Source organism: Fonsecaea monophora, assembly GCF_001642475.1.
Source record: "Fonsecaea monophora strain CBS 269.37 chromosome Unknown Scaff16, whole genome shotgun sequence".
Lineage (NCBI taxonomy): Eukaryota > Fungi > Ascomycota > Eurotiomycetes > Chaetothyriales > Herpotrichiellaceae > Fonsecaea > Fonsecaea monophora.
The window spans coordinates 88,636-106,648 of record NW_019173947.1 but is presented as its reverse complement, the minus strand read 5'-3'; the positions used below and the strand labels follow the sequence as shown (position 1 = coordinate 106,648).

General features: G+C 52.0%; 8 protein-coding genes across 8 annotated transcripts; 6 read left to right on the top strand and 2 right to left on the bottom strand.

Moving 5' to 3' along the window:
• Nucleotides 1-1,047: 1,047 nt before the first annotated feature.
• AYO21_03286 (hypothetical protein) lies at nt 1,048-1,422 on the top strand (the record flags this gene model as incomplete). The annotated part of the gene is made up of 1 exon (XM_022653260.1): nt 1,048-1,422. The coding sequence occupies one exon, from the start codon at nt 1,048-1,050 to the stop codon at nt 1,420-1,422; it is 375 nt and encodes a 124-aa protein (XP_022514362.1).
• A 287-nt stretch (nt 1,423-1,709) lies between these two features.
• Nucleotides 1,710-3,482, top strand: AYO21_03285 (hypothetical protein; the record flags this gene model as incomplete). Its single annotated transcript, XM_022653259.1, has 3 exons — nt 1,710-2,657; nt 2,811-3,187; nt 3,443-3,482. 3 exons carry the CDS (start codon nt 1,710-1,712, stop codon nt 3,480-3,482), a joined length of 1,365 nt encoding a protein of 454 aa, XP_022514361.1.
• A 2,120-nt stretch (nt 3,483-5,602) lies between these two features.
• Nucleotides 5,603-6,961, bottom strand: AYO21_03284 (hypothetical protein; the record flags this gene model as incomplete). Its single annotated transcript, XM_022653258.1, has 1 exon — nt 5,603-6,961. The coding sequence occupies one exon, from the start codon at nt 6,959-6,961 to the stop codon at nt 5,603-5,605; it is 1,359 nt and encodes a 452-aa protein (XP_022514360.1).
• Nucleotides 6,962-7,410: 449 nt separating this feature from the next.
• AYO21_03283 (hypothetical protein) lies at nt 7,411-8,448 on the top strand (the record flags this gene model as incomplete). The annotated part of the gene is made up of 1 exon (XM_022653257.1): nt 7,411-8,448. One exon carries the CDS (start codon nt 7,411-7,413, stop codon nt 8,446-8,448), a length of 1,038 nt encoding a protein of 345 aa, XP_022514359.1.
• Nucleotides 8,449-9,322: 874 nt separating this feature from the next.
• On the top strand, nt 9,323-10,540 carry AYO21_03282 (hypothetical protein; the record flags this gene model as incomplete). Its single annotated transcript, XM_022653256.1, has 2 exons — nt 9,323-9,559; nt 9,617-10,540. The coding sequence occupies 2 exons, from the start codon at nt 9,323-9,325 to the stop codon at nt 10,538-10,540; spliced, it is 1,161 nt and encodes a 386-aa protein (XP_022514358.1).
• A 625-nt stretch (nt 10,541-11,165) lies between these two features.
• AYO21_03281 (hypothetical protein) lies at nt 11,166-12,957 on the top strand (the record flags this gene model as incomplete). The annotated part of the gene is made up of 4 exons (XM_022653255.1): nt 11,166-11,346; nt 11,445-11,695; nt 11,759-12,613; nt 12,739-12,957. The coding sequence occupies 4 exons, from the start codon at nt 11,166-11,168 to the stop codon at nt 12,955-12,957; spliced, it is 1,506 nt and encodes a 501-aa protein (XP_022514357.1).
• A 537-nt stretch (nt 12,958-13,494) lies between these two features.
• On the top strand, nt 13,495-14,595 carry AYO21_03280 (hypothetical protein; the record flags this gene model as incomplete). Its single annotated transcript, XM_022653254.1, has 1 exon — nt 13,495-14,595. The coding sequence occupies one exon, from the start codon at nt 13,495-13,497 to the stop codon at nt 14,593-14,595; it is 1,101 nt and encodes a 366-aa protein (XP_022514356.1).
• Nucleotides 14,596-14,625: 30 nt separating this feature from the next.
• AYO21_03279 (hypothetical protein) lies at nt 14,626-16,245 on the bottom strand (the record flags this gene model as incomplete). The annotated part of the gene is made up of 1 exon (XM_022653253.1): nt 14,626-16,245. One exon carries the CDS (start codon nt 16,243-16,245, stop codon nt 14,626-14,628), a length of 1,620 nt encoding a protein of 539 aa, XP_022514355.1.
• Between the last annotated feature and the right edge of the window lie 1,768 nt (nt 16,246-18,013).

Below are 18,013 nucleotides of genomic sequence, written 5' to 3'. Positions count from 1 at the left end.
GTCTTTGTGAGAACGCCTTGGGAAGCTTGTAAAGGATCTACACCAGAGAAAGGAGAAGCTGATTTGATGCTAGAGGTACATTTTCGATAAGGGACATTTGCAAGTCGTCGATCGGGATTCCGAGTTTTCAGGTGATGTTCAAAGAGCTGGTGATGATCCACTTCAAAGCAAGATAAGGGAAGCCAGAGTCGATGCCGCCGCCACCACCAGCGCCACTACGCAGGTGCCCACAGGCGGAAGTCGGTGGACGGGCAAAGACCTTACCCACTAGGTACGCCCACACCTAGCAAATACCTAGAAAGGTACTTAGGCAGGCCAAGAAATGGTTCTTGCCTCCTGGGGCTTGAAGGGCGGGAAGGGCGTCTTGGTGGGAGCTTGAGGGGCTTTTTTACCTACAGATGCTAGGCGTCTGGATATTGGGTACTGGGGCACTCTGCAGGAAGATGGGAAGTTTATCTGAGCCCCTTCCTCCACCCCCTCCCCCTTGGCTTCCCTGACTATCGGCTGCCTTAACTAACCCTAGGCGTTCCCAAGCACCACTCCGCCCTTAATGCCTTGCCAAGACACCCGAAGCTCCCCAAGAAAACCCTAGAATCGTCAGCCCAGACGCTTCATTCCAACTTTCCTCCACTCAACTCCATCCTCCCCATGACAATTTTTTTTCCCGTTGCAGTCGCCGTTGCTACCTCGCGGCATCTCACTCGAGCTTCCCTCGACAGTGAATTCCTTTCAGCTTACAGTAAAATGATCCACGAGCTAAGACCTCGCCGAGCCTCGACACCCGCAGGACCAAGAACTTGGGTGAACAGAATGTCCAATACGACGAGGTTGATTATGCCACCCTGAGGAGTCCCATCTGGGATCAGGCCAGAGCTTCAAGAGGATGGATTATGCTTTTTGGCGATAAAGTCGGCCATTACGTCGATATACATCTGGAGATTTTTTCCCTGAGCTCTCCTTGGGTCCAGTTTTATCTATCCACAAGTCCTTCTGATTCTTTTTGCTCTCTCCTTGTGCTCTCGTTCCTCTGACCCCCGAATTCCCACAATGCCTTCTTCGCACCGTCATAGTCTGGGTGGAGAAAAGGATGGCGTACCTCCTCACCTGCTGGACGAAACTCCGATTGCGCGAGGCGTGCATTCCCCATCCAACAGCGACGATGAGGAGCACGCTGTGAGACGTGGCTCTCGCAAGCAATCCGTCGTGGCATCTCTCAAGGCTAATTATGGACTGGCCGAAACACCTAGCTATCCCGGCAGCGTTCAAGTGGGATATGATAGCACCCATCGGAAGTTGAAGCCCCGACATATTCAACTGATAGGTATTGGGGGGACGATTGGCACGGCTCTGTACGTGCAGATTGGGCGAGGATTGCTCAATGGAGGGCCTGGGAGTTTGTTTCTGGCCTTTACCATCTGGTAAGTCAGGCTCTTTCTGTCTTCATGTTGTTCCTCAGCTTCAGAGACGGTGGATCATGCAGGGCATACTGAACAGAAGAAACGCCTTGGTATTAGAGGTCGGAAGCCGGTGCCTGCTCAGTGACTGCCACGGCATATCTCCTGCTTTGCTTAAGCACTCTCGTTTTCAAGCATGGGACATGTTGTGGGATGAAGATATCCAGATTCAGAGACCAGACTTCTGTGAACTAATGCCAAGTGCATGTCTCTAGGTGTACATTCATACTTTGCGTCACAAACTGCATGGCAGAGATGGTCACCTATCTCCCCATTTCTTCACCCTTTATCCGGTTTGCAGGTCGCTATGTCGATGAAGCGTTTGGCGTTGCTGCAGGCTACAACTTCTTCGTCTTCGAAGCGATGCTGGTCCCCTTTGAAATCGTGGCGTGCAATGTGATCATCCACTTCTGGAGCGACGTCGTCCCCGCTGGTGGCATCATCGCAATTGTGATTGTCTGCTACGCCCTGGTCAATCTGTTCGCCGTGCAGTGGTACGGGGAGACGGAATTTTGGCTCGCATTGGGCAAAGTCCTCTTGATCGTTGGGCTAATCATCTACACGTTTATTGTCATGCTGGGCGGAAATCCCCTTGGTGATCGATTTGGTTTTCGATATTGGAACAACCCAGGCTCCTTCACGGAACTCTACTACGACGGCTCGCTGGGCAGGTTTCTGGGCTTCTTGCAGTGTCTGATCCAAGCATCCTTCACCATCGCCGGGCCGGACTACGTCTCCATGGCAGCCGGCGAGGCTGAGAATCCACGCAAAGTCCTCCCGAGGGCGTACAAGGCCGTCTTCTACCGCCTCACGGCGTTTTTCATGCTCGGCTCCCTCTGCGTCGGCATTCTTGTGCCGTACAACGACCCAGAACTCACCGAGGCCTTTTCGACAGGGAAACCCGGCGCCGCTGCGTCTCCTTACGTGGTGTCTATGAACAGACTGCGAATCAAGGTCCTTCCCCACATTGTCAACGCCATGGTTCTAGGCAGCGCGTTTTCAGCAGGTAACAGCTATGTCTACTGCGCCAGTCGGAGTCTGTTTGGGCTGGCGCTCGAGGGTAAAGCACCCAAGCTTTTCACCCGCTGCACCAGGAACGGGGTGCCGGTATACTGCGTGGCGCTGGTGCTGTTGATCAGTCTACTGAGCTTTTTGCAAGTCAGCAACGATGCCGCCGTGGTGCTGAGCTGGTTTGTCAATCTGGTACGTTCTTCTGCCTCTGTAGCATTAATTTCAGCATCTTCGCCCCTTGAGTGGGACAAATGGATACATTTCCATTTCGTCCTCTCACAACCAGTCCCCCGTAACGCATGTTGACTCCATTTTGTGCTGACCCATTCATCACCTTCTTCGCAGGTCACCGCGTCACAACTGATCAACTTCTCCGTCATGGCCTTTACGTTCCTCAAGTTCAAGCGCGCCCTCGAGGTGCAGGGCATCGACCGCAACACGCTGCCGTACAAGTCGTGGTGGCAGCCCTTTTCGGCCTACTACGCCCTGGTGGGGACCTTCATCATGACCTTTGTCGGCGGCTACACCGTCTTCCTCCCGGGCTTCTGGGACGTGCCCAGCTTCCTGTTCAGCTACACCATGATCGGCGTGTTTCCCGCGCTGTTTCTGTTTTGGAAGTGGTTCAAAAAGACAAAGTGGCTCAAGCCGCACGAGGTTGATCTGACCCGCGACATGGACGAGATTGCAGAATACGAGCGGAATTATGTCCCTCGACCGCCTAGGTGAGTTTTCTCCTGTCCCCTATGCTCTGTGCCCATTCATTCGTCCTACTTGGGCTACCTATGTATACACCATCCATGCGTGCTTTCTTTACCCCTTTCCTCTCTCTCATCCTCCTCCTTATCTTGCGTCTTCCGCGCTACTTCATCCAACGAGTCTTGTGAAAATCAAATCACCTCCAGTGCCTGCCTGCCTGCCTGCGTACATGCGCGCATGCGAATGCTGACTTGTGGCAATCTTTGCTTTTGAATCTACAGAAACGCATTTATGAAATACTTTGACAAGATCTTCAGCTAGAGGCTAGAGAGAAGACCACCTTTTTTGCTTTTGTTTATGTGTGTATTGGTGGATGTTCTCTTTCAGCAAACCTGAGACGAATACACGTTGTGCCTGTGCCTGTTCCGCTGTGTTGGTGGTGTTATGTTTGTCTATGAGATAGACGTGACGAGCGACGAGCGACGAGTCCACGACTGATGGATAACGCGAGAAGGAAAAGTTCAACAGAACGAGAGAGGACAGGGAATGAAAGAAAGAAAGGAAAAAAGAGACGCGTGGAAGAGAGGTGGAAAGGGAAAAGGAAACAAAGATATCCTTGGGTTTTCAATCTTGAGTCTTGAACTGATTTCTTCCTACTCTGCACTCCTCCACACTTCCGACTCAAGTCTCAATATTATCGAAATGGAGAAGATCATGTGAGATGACCTGCCTTGATGCCTGGCTCAGAAGAGCAAGAGAGAGAGAGTCATGTGTACCAGATCCGGCACTCGGGCGCACACGATACCTACCCTTCCAGCTATATACGCCTTGGTATGGGACTCAACTTTCGCAGCTTCTCTTCTTCACGACTCAGCTGGTTCTGTCTGTACAGACGGGTCTATCTGCCTGCATCTGTCTGTATTTCTGTCTGTCCCGCCCCCTTTGCTTGTTGGAGTTGAGTTGGAGCTGTGTTCGTGTGACAACGGCCACAGTACCCTGTGTAAACGAGGTAGGTAAACCTGGTTCCGACCAATCAATGGTCAAAATTCCGCAAGGCTGGAATATCTCGAGCCCCGGAATGGGCAGGTCTCCTAGGCACACATGTGGGACCACGCCCTGGTCGATCTCGGGGCACGTACCGCAAAAGCCATTGTCCCTTCACGGCGTCTGGGATCTTCTTCGCCGACCCTTTCCCTTTTCAATCTTTTGTGAGTACGGCCCGTTACAAGTCGGCAAGGGTGGTGATGTCTGGACAAGAACTCACTCCCTGATCAGAGACACGCCCGTGGTCGAGTTACACAGTGATGGTGTGTATGGTGTGGTGTATCTATCTCTTCGACATGTTTCCAGGCGTTATTTCGAAAAGAATCACTACTGTCGAGCAGGCGATATCAGGCAAAAGTGCGTCAGATTCACTTCGGTGGATCATCAAGGCATAATATGTGTAGATATCTGAGCAAAAGGGGCAAAAGTGGCAGAAAGGGGAACTCGCTGCCTGAGCAGATGCGAGGATAAGGGCTAGTTTACGAGTACGAGTACGAGTACGAGTACGAGACGTATGTAGAGGTATGTACAACAAGCTGGGCTGGCAGGGCTGGTTGGCTGAACTACAGTTCTACCTTTTCCGTCGGGCGTGGTTCGTCTGCCCTGCTGACCAAACGCCTCGTCCTTATCCATCATACATGTACAACTAGATTGTTTGCAGGATTTCCGCCCTGGCGGACAATTCATGGAGGCGGAGGAGGACGTACTGGCGAGGCGGTGGTAGTATTTAAGGGGTGCTTTTGTCCTTTTGTCTCGTGCCGTGCCGCACCGTCCCGTGCACTTGCCTCCATTCCATTCCCACTCCTCCACGCCAATGTCGATGTGATGATCGTAGGAGGAGACGAGGGTCGAAAGGCACCTCGACGCAATTCCGCAGGCCAACACAGAAGCGCCCTTCAAGGCCTCCTGGCAACGCTCGCTGACAAGCAATTCGCCAATTTCTCCGGACAAGGATCCCACGCTCGATGTGCCGCCAAAGTCAATCCCCTTCACACACAACTCATCTGTATTCTGTACACCATGCGCTGCTTTGTATTCGCGGTGTACATCGGCTCTCCTATCGTGAGCGGGACTCGTGTCCGCAGACACAAGGAGTCTCTTCTGCAGGCCGAAAAGGGACCGAAGGATACCCTCAATCGGACGTCCTCGCAAACGCAGATCTTCACGGCCGCACGGGTGTATATGGGCTGTCTCTCCCACTGATGCACGGGTAGTGTTGGTGTTAGTGTCCGGTGATTGTAAATTGCGGTCAGTGGCCGCCAATTGTGACCGGGTGTTTACATGACCACGTACTTAGTCGTCGTTTGGTGCCTGCAAGGTAAAACAACCATTAGCTAGTAACCAGGGGGTTTCCTGCTCATAGACTCCATGCTTGTAGATGGACTCCCTTACTGCACCTATGCGGCTGCAACGCCAACCAGACTTCCGTATTTCAAAGAATTCAGTGTGGCAGAGTACTGGTCCCTCGCAGGTGAGACGGTGACGATCATGGCCGAATTTCCCTTTTCCGAACTCAAGAAATGCTCGCGGAGCACCATGGTCAGTGCCGACGACCGGAATGGTATTCTCGGCTGATTGTTGGACCAGGCCCTCATCACCTCCTTCAGCGCTAGCAGGTCCGTGTTGATCTGACGACCTTCCTGGCGCTCTTGAGGGGTCTGCTTGGCCATTTGTGGTCGAGCGCTCTCCTTTTCGTGTTGGTACTCAGCACCAGCGAGGTCGACAAATACCATCTTGGCCCCCAGGCAGGGAGATGCACACGACTCGAGAATCTGATCCACAAGTTCTTCTGCAGCAGCAACCTTTTCTTCGCAGTCAGCCTTCTCGGCTTCGGCGGCGTCAATGCGCTCTTGGTTGATCTGATAATCGGGGTTGTATGCCCATCCACCCTCTGGAAGGGCGATGAGGCCCTTGTACTGTTCCTCCAGGTGGACGTCGGTCGCACGCTTTCCCACCGGGACCAACTCTGACTGCCGCTCTATGACAGCCTGACGTGCATCTACGAGCGATTGGCAGATAACTTCTAACTCCAAGATCGCGTGAGTCCTGGAGCTCTGGTCGTGAAGAGTCGACGAGCCGACGGCTCGGCGGCCAAGGGCCTGAGTCAGCTCGTGGCGGAAAGATCCATAGGTCCAGCAGGGTTGCTTGACGATTGGGCAGACCCTGACTTTGTCGCCCGGGAGCATCTCAGTTTCCCCGCGGATGTAAACCTTGCCGTCGGCGCCTTCTCTGATGTGGCACTCTGCACGTCGGTTGAGAAGATCAAAGGCCGACTTCTTTCGCATTTCGAACAAGCTGAAGCCAATTCCCAGCTTCTCTTCGGCAGGATTGTCCTCGTTCAAGACGTGGATTGCCTCAAAAAGTTGGCGAGCAGCCGCGAGAGTCAATCCGAGCTCTTTCTCAGCGTCGTAATTATAACCCAGGATTGTATGTGTCTTGCCGCTACCGGTATGTCCGTATGCAAAAAAGTTGCAGTTCCCACCCTGTAGAACCCGCGGGATAGCAGGCGCAACGATCGAGTCAAATATCGCCCCGTTGTCGTGTTCTGGATTGAATATGGCTTTGAAGGCCGGAGGGCTCGTCCACGACTGGTTGCCTGTCTGACCCTGCCTGCTTACGGAGATTGACAACAGGGAACGGCCATCTCCAGAACCTATTTCCTGAACGACCTCGTCTTGCGCAGATTCCGACTGTGTCAGCCGTCGCCATCGAACAAAGACCTCGATGGACTTCCTATTCAGAGCTGCGGAGGTCATGGTGGGTGGTATGACTTGGGGAAGCTAGATGACTGCCCGAAATACAAGCCGGAGAATGTTCAAAGGGTAGTCATTGCCTGACGAAGAATTGAACGCCAAACCACAGTGTACGGGGTAAGGGATGAATTTCGGTGCCTGCCGTAGGGGTTACCAAAAAGCAGAATGAGACACAAACTATTTTATCCCAAGCGGTGTGCGAAGTTGGCGAGGCAACCAGAGGTATCCACCAGTGGCTGTTCATTAGCTTCTGTACCGAGGTCTGGGGAGAGAGAATTGCACAGCAAAAGGACTATAACTAGTGACGTTACCGCTTACTAACATCGATTCGAGGGATTTATTCGTGTCCTTGATAGATAGATTCTACAAGACTTTTACAATCGAAGTTACGACCCCTATGATTCCTCATAACCTTTCTCACACTTGAAAAATCTGCCCTCGTTGCGCTGATAATGGCGTCTAATAAGCCTCTGTCAGTGGACGAGCAGCGTCAGGCTATGGCCGAAGCTGAGGCTGCTGGCCTCGAGTACATTGGTCCATGTCCATCTCACCTGCGTGAGGCATGGATTGATATTCCCGTGGCCGGTACCCAAGCGAACAGAACCAAAGTGGTGTGGCCCAACCCGCCGGCAAAGTCGCCCATCCAGTGTCCGCTGATCGTCTTCTTTCACGGTGGCGGCCTGTCAGCGTGCAGCCCTGATCTAGTTTTAGCCCCTGCTCGCGGCTTCGCAGAGCTGTTCAACTGTGTGGTGGCATGTCCAACCCTAAATCAGCTCCCTGAGCAGCCGTTTCCCGCACCCGTTCAGATGGCCTGGGACGTGTGCGTGTGGTTGTCCGATGGCAACAATCTGAACACTGGTGTCTTGAAAGACGCTGGAGCTCAGGTCGATCTTGGTCGCGGCTTTGTGGTCGGCGGTCTCAGTTCGGGTGGCGCCGTGGCTGCGGTCATTGGAAGCATACCTGGTGCAGCTCGAGCAGGCGTCAAAGACTTTGTTGGACTGACTTCTCTTCGAAGCCCCATCACCGGAATTTTCTCAGGTTTACCCTTCCTAATTACCGAAACCATTGTTCCTTTACAATATCGAGACCTGTTTAGATCTAGAGACGACGACTTCGAATACAAGGTCGCCAACGAAGCGCTACGTCTGGATCTCGAGTCTCGTCTTACTCTCGACTCTCCCTGGTTCTCGCCAGTCAATCTGGACTTGACCGACCCCCAGATCATCCAGGATCATCCACCAAAAGTCTTCGTGTATGGCGGACAGTTCGATCAATTTCGTGACGATGCTGTGATCTACGCCAAGTGGCTGTCGGAGTCGGTAGGGGTGCAAGTCAAGTCGACCGTGCTCGAAGGAGAGGGGCACACGGCTTGGGTATCGCCACCGTGGCCAGCTAGCCATACTCGCAAAATTAAAGAGGTGACTCTTGATGGTATGGCCTGGCTCCTGAATGTGGAGTTTGATAAGAACCAGGAAAATCTGCCCATCTAGCTTCGAATGTTGTGACGTGTCTGCGCAGAGTCAGAATGCGCTGGAGGTCTTGGTCTTCTTCGATTTTGTCCTCCGTCACTTCGGTAGCCGGGGCCGACATATTCAAATCAGAGGTGAGGCTTTCGGGAACAACTAATTTGAGGCCAAGACTGATTCATTCAAGTTTTTATTTGAAGCTCAACGCAGAAGATGTCGTTTGGTTTCCCAGGTTTCTCAACACGACTCTTATATTGACTCAAATGAGCAGTTGATCTATCAGCTTTATCAGTCCGATTCAGGAACTCTATTCAATCAATATGTTGATACAGTCCCGCATCGACTTGTAGAAGTTTGGTGGTAGTTTGCGACCCTGAAGCCGCGAAATGCAATCCTTTGACAGGAGCCAACTGAGCAGGTTCTAATAATACTGGTCGTCGAGGATGGGATTTGTTTTCCATCAGGACTTACGAGGAGCAAAGCCGAAAGCGGGCATTTCAGATGTGCTGCCCTCGTCTCGTGCAATGCAAAACTTTGGTGAATTGTGGGCCTTTTGGTGTGCGGTCCGCCATATCGCGCGGGCCGCTCGTTTTAGGTCATGCCATTGATGTGGATATAACCACAAAATGTTCCACCATTCTATTCGGAGGGCATTTGTAAGAACCCGAGGACTCGGCGACTACAAAGGGATGTTGCAAAAGCTAAGTGTAATGTTCCTTTCGGGCTCTACACTACCACTTGTTCTCCCACAGCCTTGGGTCGGTGGACATTTGATGAATCGAACGCTCTTGGAGTGGCAAGCAACTAGACATATAAAGATGATGGAGTTACTTTGTCAATGTCGTTTTGCGTAGTTCAATAATCCCGCAAACTTGATTTTGATCGTTGAACGTCCAGAATGGAAAACAGCCTCGTCGAACTCGATTCCATCGCCATCACAGCGATCGTCAACGACGAGATCGACCTTATCAGCCCATCTCAACACCCTGACGTCCACCATCCCGGGTGTTTCACAGGTGTCCCGTTGGTATTTCACCAGGGAGAACAAGAATGGACGCACGCTCGTGGCGGTGCCAGTGTGGAGATGAGGATGGACAGGATTTGTTGTGGTGCACATGGACTTTGCCTACTGGTGGTAAGTTCTAGCCTCTTACTTCGCTTACTCGTCTTTGCGGCTAAATGTCCTACGCAGTCTGCAACAAAAGGTGAAGAGACCCATACGTTGATGTTTGACGCTGGCCCGGAAGCAGAAGCATTTGAGCGCAATGTCAGACGGCTCGGCTTGATCGACGGCAGCGGTGGTGACATTGGCACTGTCGAAACCATACTTCTCTCACATTGGCATCGGGATCATTCTGGCGGTTTAATCAAGGCCGTCGAAATGATCAATCGACAGAGAACAACCCAGGCGCCGCGCAATTCAGCGGGATCGGAACTTGCTGTCGAAATTCCTCCTGATCGACCTCTCTATCGCGGGATAGTGCACCCGGCTGGTCCAATCTGCCTTGAAGCAGATCCCAGCCGTGAGGAAATCGCCAGAGCAGGAGCCTGCGTCGTTGAGCGCGCAGCTACCGAGACTATTCTGGGTGGCTTCTTCGGAGTGACTGGCATGATCCCGAGAAAGACTACCTACGAAACCGGGATCTCCGGTGGTCTGAGATTCGAAAAGGCTCATGGGTGCGAGCAAGGGACCTGGATCAAGGATGAGGAAATCCGTGAAGAAAGGGTTGTTGTGTGCCGACTCAAGGGAAAAGGCCTGGTCGTCTTCACAGGTTGTTCGCACGCCGGTATCATCAATATCGCCAACCACGTACTGGACACTTTCTCGACCGCTTCGAGAAGGCAGCACGATTTCTATGCCTTGGTCGGCGGCTACCATCTGGCGGATGCTTCAGAGTCACGCCTGCAAAGTACCTTGACCGACTTGACCGATCTCGGGCCAAAGCTGCTCATGCCAGGACACTGCACAGGGTGGCGATTCAGAGCACTTCTTGAACAGCGAGACCAAGGGCCGCCCAACGATGACACTCAGGCAGGGTCCTCAGAAGCCAGAAGCTTGAAAGGCCGGACCGTGCCCCTGTTTGCAGGGAACCGATACCAGCTCTCTGGTGTCTAACCCAAAGCTGGTTTGCTCCGGTGGTCACAGTGAAAGTATAGCACAAACAAGTCGGACATCGGCCTTATTGTACCTCCCTATGGCAAGATTTCATAAGCCAATGTGAAGATGACACGGGGGTCTCTTAAGGTCAAAGCCAATTGAGAGGTTGTAATGTTCGCAAGAGAGATAGAGCGCCTAAAAGAAGGGAATGAGGGTGGCTGGGGGAGTTCTCATCCCGGAAATTCTCACTGGTCTCGGGATGATTGGACAGGATCGACGACAAGTCACTAGAGAGTTGACAGTGTCTCAAATAGATGCGAAATCACTATTTGCTCCTTTTTTTGGGACATGGGAAGCTCTTCGGCCGATCTCATCCTAGTCCGATGTGACGTGTGGCTTCGTGCACTTGTCCAAATGCGTATATCTGGTATAGCGTCCTTTGCCTCACGGTCGAGCTACTGTAATAGTAAAAGAAAATGCCACAATCGGACGACCCGAGCACGAAACACTTTACTTTTCCCTGTCGTGGTGGCTAGCAAAATGGGAGGTATGAATCGTCTATAAATCTGGTCGTTACCCGTCGTTCTCTCACTGCTGAGCCCAAGTCCAACTTCAGTTCCCGAATCGGCCACCAATATTAAAGATGCTCTCGACTTCAGAAGGATTCGAATACACGCCAACCCAGGGTTCCAAAGCTGGACTACCTACACAAGCTGTCATCTCTCCTCCTACTTCGGACGCCGACCCATCGATTCTGTACGATGTGATCATCATCGGCGCTGGCTATACGGGGTTGACTGCCGCCCGAGATCTCACAGCTAAAGGTGTATATGTCCATCATCTATGCCCTGGCTTCGCGATTGGATCCCTCGAAGTTTGAGCTAGGATTGACCACACCGTGACTGACTTGGTGACGTTCTAGGACGAAGCGTTCTTCTCCTCGAAGCTCGTGACCGTATCGGCGGTCGTACATGGACAACCGTGACCGCAGAAGGCGACGTCGTCGATCTCGGAGGGGCATATGTCCATTGGCACCAGCCCCTTGTGTGGTCTGAGATCGTCCGATACGGGTTGAAAGACAAAATCAAAGACGCCTACGAGCAGTACGAAGGATCGATTCAGTCTTCTGTCATCATTGATGGGGTTCGAAATGACTTTGACCTCCCTGACATGGTTTGTTTGTTTTTTGTCCTCGCACACCTTCTTCCACTTGCTAACCATCCATTTGGTGCATAGGACGCATGGCTCGATGGTGCGTTGCAGACCTTCTACAACGCAGACGGAGCACACGCCTCTGAACTCGTCCCGTATCCACATACCGCCTTGCACGACTTCGAAACAGCCAAGAAGTACGACTCTCTCAGCGTGGCGGACCGTCTGGACCAAGTTCGCGGTACCGTCTCGCAAGAAGCACGACGCGCGGTCGAACTGATCTCGACGCTCATGAGCGGCCCCCCAGCCCGGACAGCGAGCTACTACGACCTCCTCCAGCGGTGGGTATTGGGAGGGGCCACGCACGACGCTTACACGGCACACATGGCCCGGTACAAATTGTCGTGCGGGCAGACAGAACTGGCCAAGCACATATTTGACGACGCAGTCAATGCTCATAAGTCTCTCAGAGGGAACGACGGTGCCGCCACGCTGTCGACGACCTTGTCATATTCGTTCTCCACACCCGTCGAGACGATCGACTATACCAACCCGTCCGAGGGCCGTGTGCAGACAACAGATGGACGTGTGTTCAGGGCCAAACAAATCATCTGCACAATTCCTCTTACCGTTCTCAAGGACGTTGCGTTCGTCCCGACCCTCCCTGATGAAAAGACCCGAGCTTTCAAAGAGGCTAGGGCGAATAATACGCAGAAAGCATGGATGCGAGCGCAGGGCAAGCAGTGGCGGACATGGGCTGCTCTACGACAAAAAGGTGATATCGCAACCATGGTTTCCGGGGACGCTCATTCTGCGTCGCCAGACAGTCACACAACAAATCTCATTTATTTCTCGGGTGGGAGTATCTCGCAAACGTCGCCCAAGGAGGTCGTCGAGGATGCCCAGTCTCTCCATCCGGATTTGAAAGTTGATCGAATGGTGAGTTGTTGTTGTTTTTTTTCTCTCCCGGGTCCACGAGATCCAATATATCACTGTCGTCACTATCATTTTCGTCATCATCATCGTCATTGTCACCACCTCTTGACCAATGCCGTATACTATAGATCTCTACGGACTGGGTGACGGATCCCTACTCCAGAGGAACATGGTCCCTTTTTTCGCCAGGGTACATGACCACGTACCTCGCCGCGTTACAGGAACCCCTGGGGAATCTTAAGTTTGCTAGCTCCGACTATTGCGATGGGTGGAGGGGTTTCATCGATGGGGCCATTGAGGTCGGAATGCTTGTTGCCAGAGAGGTTGACAGGGACCTTGAATCTTGATGTTACTTGGGAAAAGAAAAGAGCAGTCAGTCTACGGTGGACTCGGTAGATGATAGACCCAGTTTATCTTCGATGACATTATCCTGTTATTGTAGCTTGTCGATATCGTAGGTTGTGGTCCAGATGATCATACTATCTCGCACTCGTACACCCAAACAATTGAGTCGATTTGATAAGGTGAAAATGTCTAAGGTGGAGTCTCTGCGCCGTCTTGGCGTCGTGTTCTCCTTCCTAATTTACCGAAACAGTTAGTGGGAATACGGCATGCATGTCGAGGCTAGTTGCATGTATTCCGGAAAAGAAGTGACCGTTAGACCTGTCTCGAGAGATTGCGAGGTCGGATATAATAGAGCAGGGTATGTCTGCCCAGGATTCCACCAGTCTTTTTCTCTTGCAAAGGCTATGCTCTCTTTCTCCCCTTTTGACGTCTAAATCTACCCGATATCTGTATAGCTTGCCGTCGGTCTTACCTCGAAGCGTCTTCACATATACGAGCAGCTTCTCCATAGGAGGTGACAAAACGACGACAACGACAACATGATTACCCTCCTCCTTCGACTCATCTTCATTCTTCCAGTCGTGATGCTGAAACACATCCCGCCCCGGTATCGAGTCCACCCAAGATACTCATGGCACCAAGCGACCTTCATCGTCGTTGTTCGGTGGTTTCTGGAATACCAAGCACGCTATCGACCGGTAACACCTCAACCTTTGGGACCAGAATCCGGATTTCCAAACGACATCACCATCCACCCCTCGGCCGAAAAGATGTACATGGGTCCACTGGACGACGGAGAGATACGCCCAACCTCGGTGCGCGCAACGTGGTATCCCCGGCCACCACCGCCACCAGACTCGATATCGACATCGAACAACAATCGATCAAAAGTCATTTTGCACTTCCACGGTGGGGCGTACGTCGTGGGGAGCAGTCACCCAACAGATTCCGGCTTCATGGCCAAGAAACTCCTTCAACACAACGTGGCGCCACACGCGCTCTTCCTCGACTACAGACTCTCATGTACGCCTCAGGGGCGCTTTCCCGCCGCACTCCAAGATGCCGTGTCCGCGTACGTGCATCTCCTGGGACTCGGATATTCCAGCGACAACGTCATTGTCTCGGGCGACTCCGCGGGTGGTCATCTCGCCATAGGATTCCTGCGGTACCTATCTTGTCATCCGACCCTCAATCTTCCCGAACCCAGGATCGTCTTGCTCTGGAGTCCGTGGATAGATGTTTCCAAAGGATACGACGACCCAACTCGAATAATGCGAATGCAGAATTTCAAGACCGACTATATCCCCGTCTCATTCATCATGTGGGGAGCACATGCGTTGGTCCCGAAAATTAGTCACATTGTGGACGTCAAGTCCCCTTACATCAGTTTCCTAGGGAACCCGTTCGCCACGAAATCCAGGGTATGGGTCCACGCGGGTGCGTTGGAATTGCTGTACCCCGAGATTGTCGAGTTTGTGGATCAAATGGCCGAGGTCGAGGGGAATGAGATATCTTTGTGTGTTTCGCCATATGCAAACCATGACATTCTCGAAACAGGCCACATGAATGGATTCGGCGCTGAAGTCGATAGAATTCTGGAGGTCGCGCGAGCCATCGCGGCGCAGGGCGAAATGTCGTGAGATTTTTATGCAAATGATAAAAGGAGTAATTTACCAGAAAATCACATCTAGTCCATGTTCCTTCAAATCAACATCTTCCCAATACAAGTCTTGGTTTCCCGGGATTGCTCTCTTCTCCCACACAAGACGCACAACCGTACACGCGACATTCATGATCTTGAGACCATGGCGCCTTTTGCGATCGAACCAAGATACCATAAACTCTCTGTGCACGTCACTTTCACACTCGCTACCGATCACGATGGCGAACCATGCAGGTAGACACCCGCAGGAATTGTTGCTAATGTCTTCCATGGCCTGGATGCTGTCGAGGCCCTTTTCGACGGACCTCTGTGTCGCGCACAGTGGCATCTTCAAAAGTCCTCGTTGGAAATATATCAAGGTCGCGTACTCGTAGACATTGCTCAGGTGACGAGCCATTTGCTCCCTCTGATTCTGATGATGGGGGGTGTGTGTCGATCTGAGTTTGGACACAACTTGACTTTTGCAGGGAATCTGTCCGGGCATTCGCGCCTCTGATGGCGACCATGACAAATCACTTTCATGCTCGGGAGTCGGTGGGACTGTGTGTGCATGTGTCTGCGTCTGTGTCTGTGTCTGTGTAGGTTCAAACGGCTGACTGTGGCTATCTTTGGGAACCTGCGCCAACACGCGCTTTTCGAGCACCTCGACCTCGTGAAGATCGAGCGACTGCCAGCCTTGCCGAGCACGACGGCGCAACTCGCTGATGCGAATGATGTTTCGAAATGTCGAATGCTTCATGGCGAAAACCGGAACTGCGTCGTCTTGATCTTCTTCTTGGTCGCCACCGTCATATGTCGATGATATTTTCAGAGCGACCAAAGTGTCGGAAGAAACATCCACGTTCCCCATGACGGCACCGCATAAGAATAAATACGTGATGCAGGGATGAACCCCTGGGTCTGACTGGCCACGAGGATGATCTCGTGTGCATCGACTAGTCAACCATTCGAGCCCGGCGCGAAGATGATGTCGCCACTCTCCTGGCTGGCCTGAGACGGAAAATTTCACCATATAAGATAATATGGCCATCAATATGCCGTCGAACCCTTCGGCCGCTGTCTGGCCATCTTGAGGTAGGGATATGAAGTGTCGAAGGGTTTGAAAGAGGGCTTGCTCATGTTGTAATGCAAGCTTGAGATATCGAGAACTAGGCCCCTTGAGTTGTAGAAGACTGTGGGCGGACACTGCACATAATGCGTGGAAGAGAGCGGTGCTACCATTCGGCTTCATGGTCATGTCGCAGACTCCCTTCATTGCCATGGGAAAGGCGACAGTCCAGCAGGGGTTTGAGGCCGTGTCTATTACGATAATGTTCTCAGCGAAGAACGTCATCCAATGGTGGATTAGTTCTCTGCTGCAGCCGGGTAGGATGAGAGCGTCTAGGCCACGCAGCATACTTGGTGGGTGATGATCTCTGTGAGGCTCTGGAGACGTTGTGATCTCTCTTCTCGACACTCCTTCAGAGCCATTTTCAGGACCAGGTGGAGGGTGATTGTTGTCGTTAACACCTGTAAGCGCTTGTCCCAGAGGTTTCGAGCTGCGAGATTCTACACGAAATACTGAAAATGGACCAAAGGTTTGGGTAAAGGTAGCTTCATCCGTGGTGGTTTCGAGCGTGTCGAGCATACCACTGATGTCGATTGGAGAAACGTTTCGTAGCGCCTCGGTATCTTCCAGCTGTACTGGCACGGGAGGTATGATACGATCCGGAAACCTAGTAGAGGAGGAGGAGGAGGAGGAGAAGGAGGAGCTTGTTGCATTGGTATTGGTACTAGTATTCGTTGCCCATTTCAATCTCAGACCGTATCTGCCACAGGCCAGTCCAGACTTGCTGCACCTCTGGCAAAATGGCTTCTTCTCATCACATTTGAGATGGCGCATTCGACAAGTCCAGCACCCCGACGATGTCTTGGCGTTGTGTCTAGATGTGCTTGTCGTATTTGTACGAACCCGAGTAGGGTGTGAATCATGGGAAGATTTGGGTTCGCCACGTTTGGTGCTGCCCATGGTATAGCGTTTCGGGACCCTGTATTCAGCCAACAAGTATGCATCCAAACCTATCCCTCAAGAGTATTTCGTCCTGTCAGCACAAGGATGGCTGGGAGTGAATAAACCGAAGAAGGAAAGAAAGGACATTTTGCGATTTGCAGTCTGCAAGGGCAACTTCCACGTAGCCGACATGTCGCTGATGAAGCATGAAGATGTGCCCTCCCTAGCAGTTGCTCCACTTCCGCAAACATGAAACTGGATCGCTCGCGAGGTTTTTCCTAATCGCCTGAAATGGCAAAGCTCATTTCCGTAATATGTAGGGTATGACTCTCACGTGACTTGAGCCGGTAGGGATGTAAAGACGCAGCTTCGAGAGCGATCGAGGTTTGCCAAGACCGCCAAGTCTCTTAGCGTGTCCCTTCGGAGCAATGCAAGTCCTCCGACAAGAACCACAGGGCGGTATGATGATGTTTGTGTGTTGCCATTAGCATGACCTGCATCATTCGTGTGGTTCCCGATGAGATTGTAAGTGAGGCTACTGTCTCGATAATAGGTGGCCGGATCTCTGGGTACGACGAGTGTGTCCGAGATTAGTGTGATGGATCGACTCCTTTCTGAAGAATCGATCATCCACGCTCAAGCTCCAGGAGTATACCTCACCCTCCGCACCTATTCAGACCGGAATGCCTCAAGGAGTTGAAAATGTGATTCTTCAAGTGTATATCTTGTTCTGTGAGCTATGTACTAGCCCATCATTTCAGGAGGCAGATTGCCGTCGCTTTCGCAGGGCACGGTCACTTGGGGTGGCATTCCTAGATTCAGCAGGTGTCGATCCAGACATAGTCGAATCCATTGTCGGCTGCGATCTCACAGGTCTTTCTCACTTTTTCATACCCTGCTCTTCTTTCCACGCCTGGTTTACCGATATCCTGGAAAGATATTTCGTCTTGTCCCCAAGTGTGCGAAAGAATGGCACAATAGGGTAGAAATATTCTAGTTTTCTTTTGTGTAGATTGAGCAGGTGCATGCTGTCTCCAGCTGGGGTTGCCCGAGATCACTGAGTGACCAGATTTGATGCAACGTTTTGACAGATTCGATGTAGATAAGTTTCTGGAAGCATTTGGTGAGACTTCTCTGTGGTTCAGGCTGCCGACCAACTCGGGCAAAGCTCGTTGCTGATGTTGTCCGCGAGCTTATGATCAATGCATCAGATACTGTAGCTGTGACAGACCTTGACAAGGATCAACTCCGGCGGAACGCATATCAAGTATAGAGCAGAGATATTGGAAGATAAATGTCCGAGTCCGACGCAAAGGTGAGGCTGAACTGTGTTCTCATTAGATGTCGGGCATTGGCGCAGAACAAATAATGATGGTGCTGCGGGTGCGGCTGTGGCCGTAGTAGC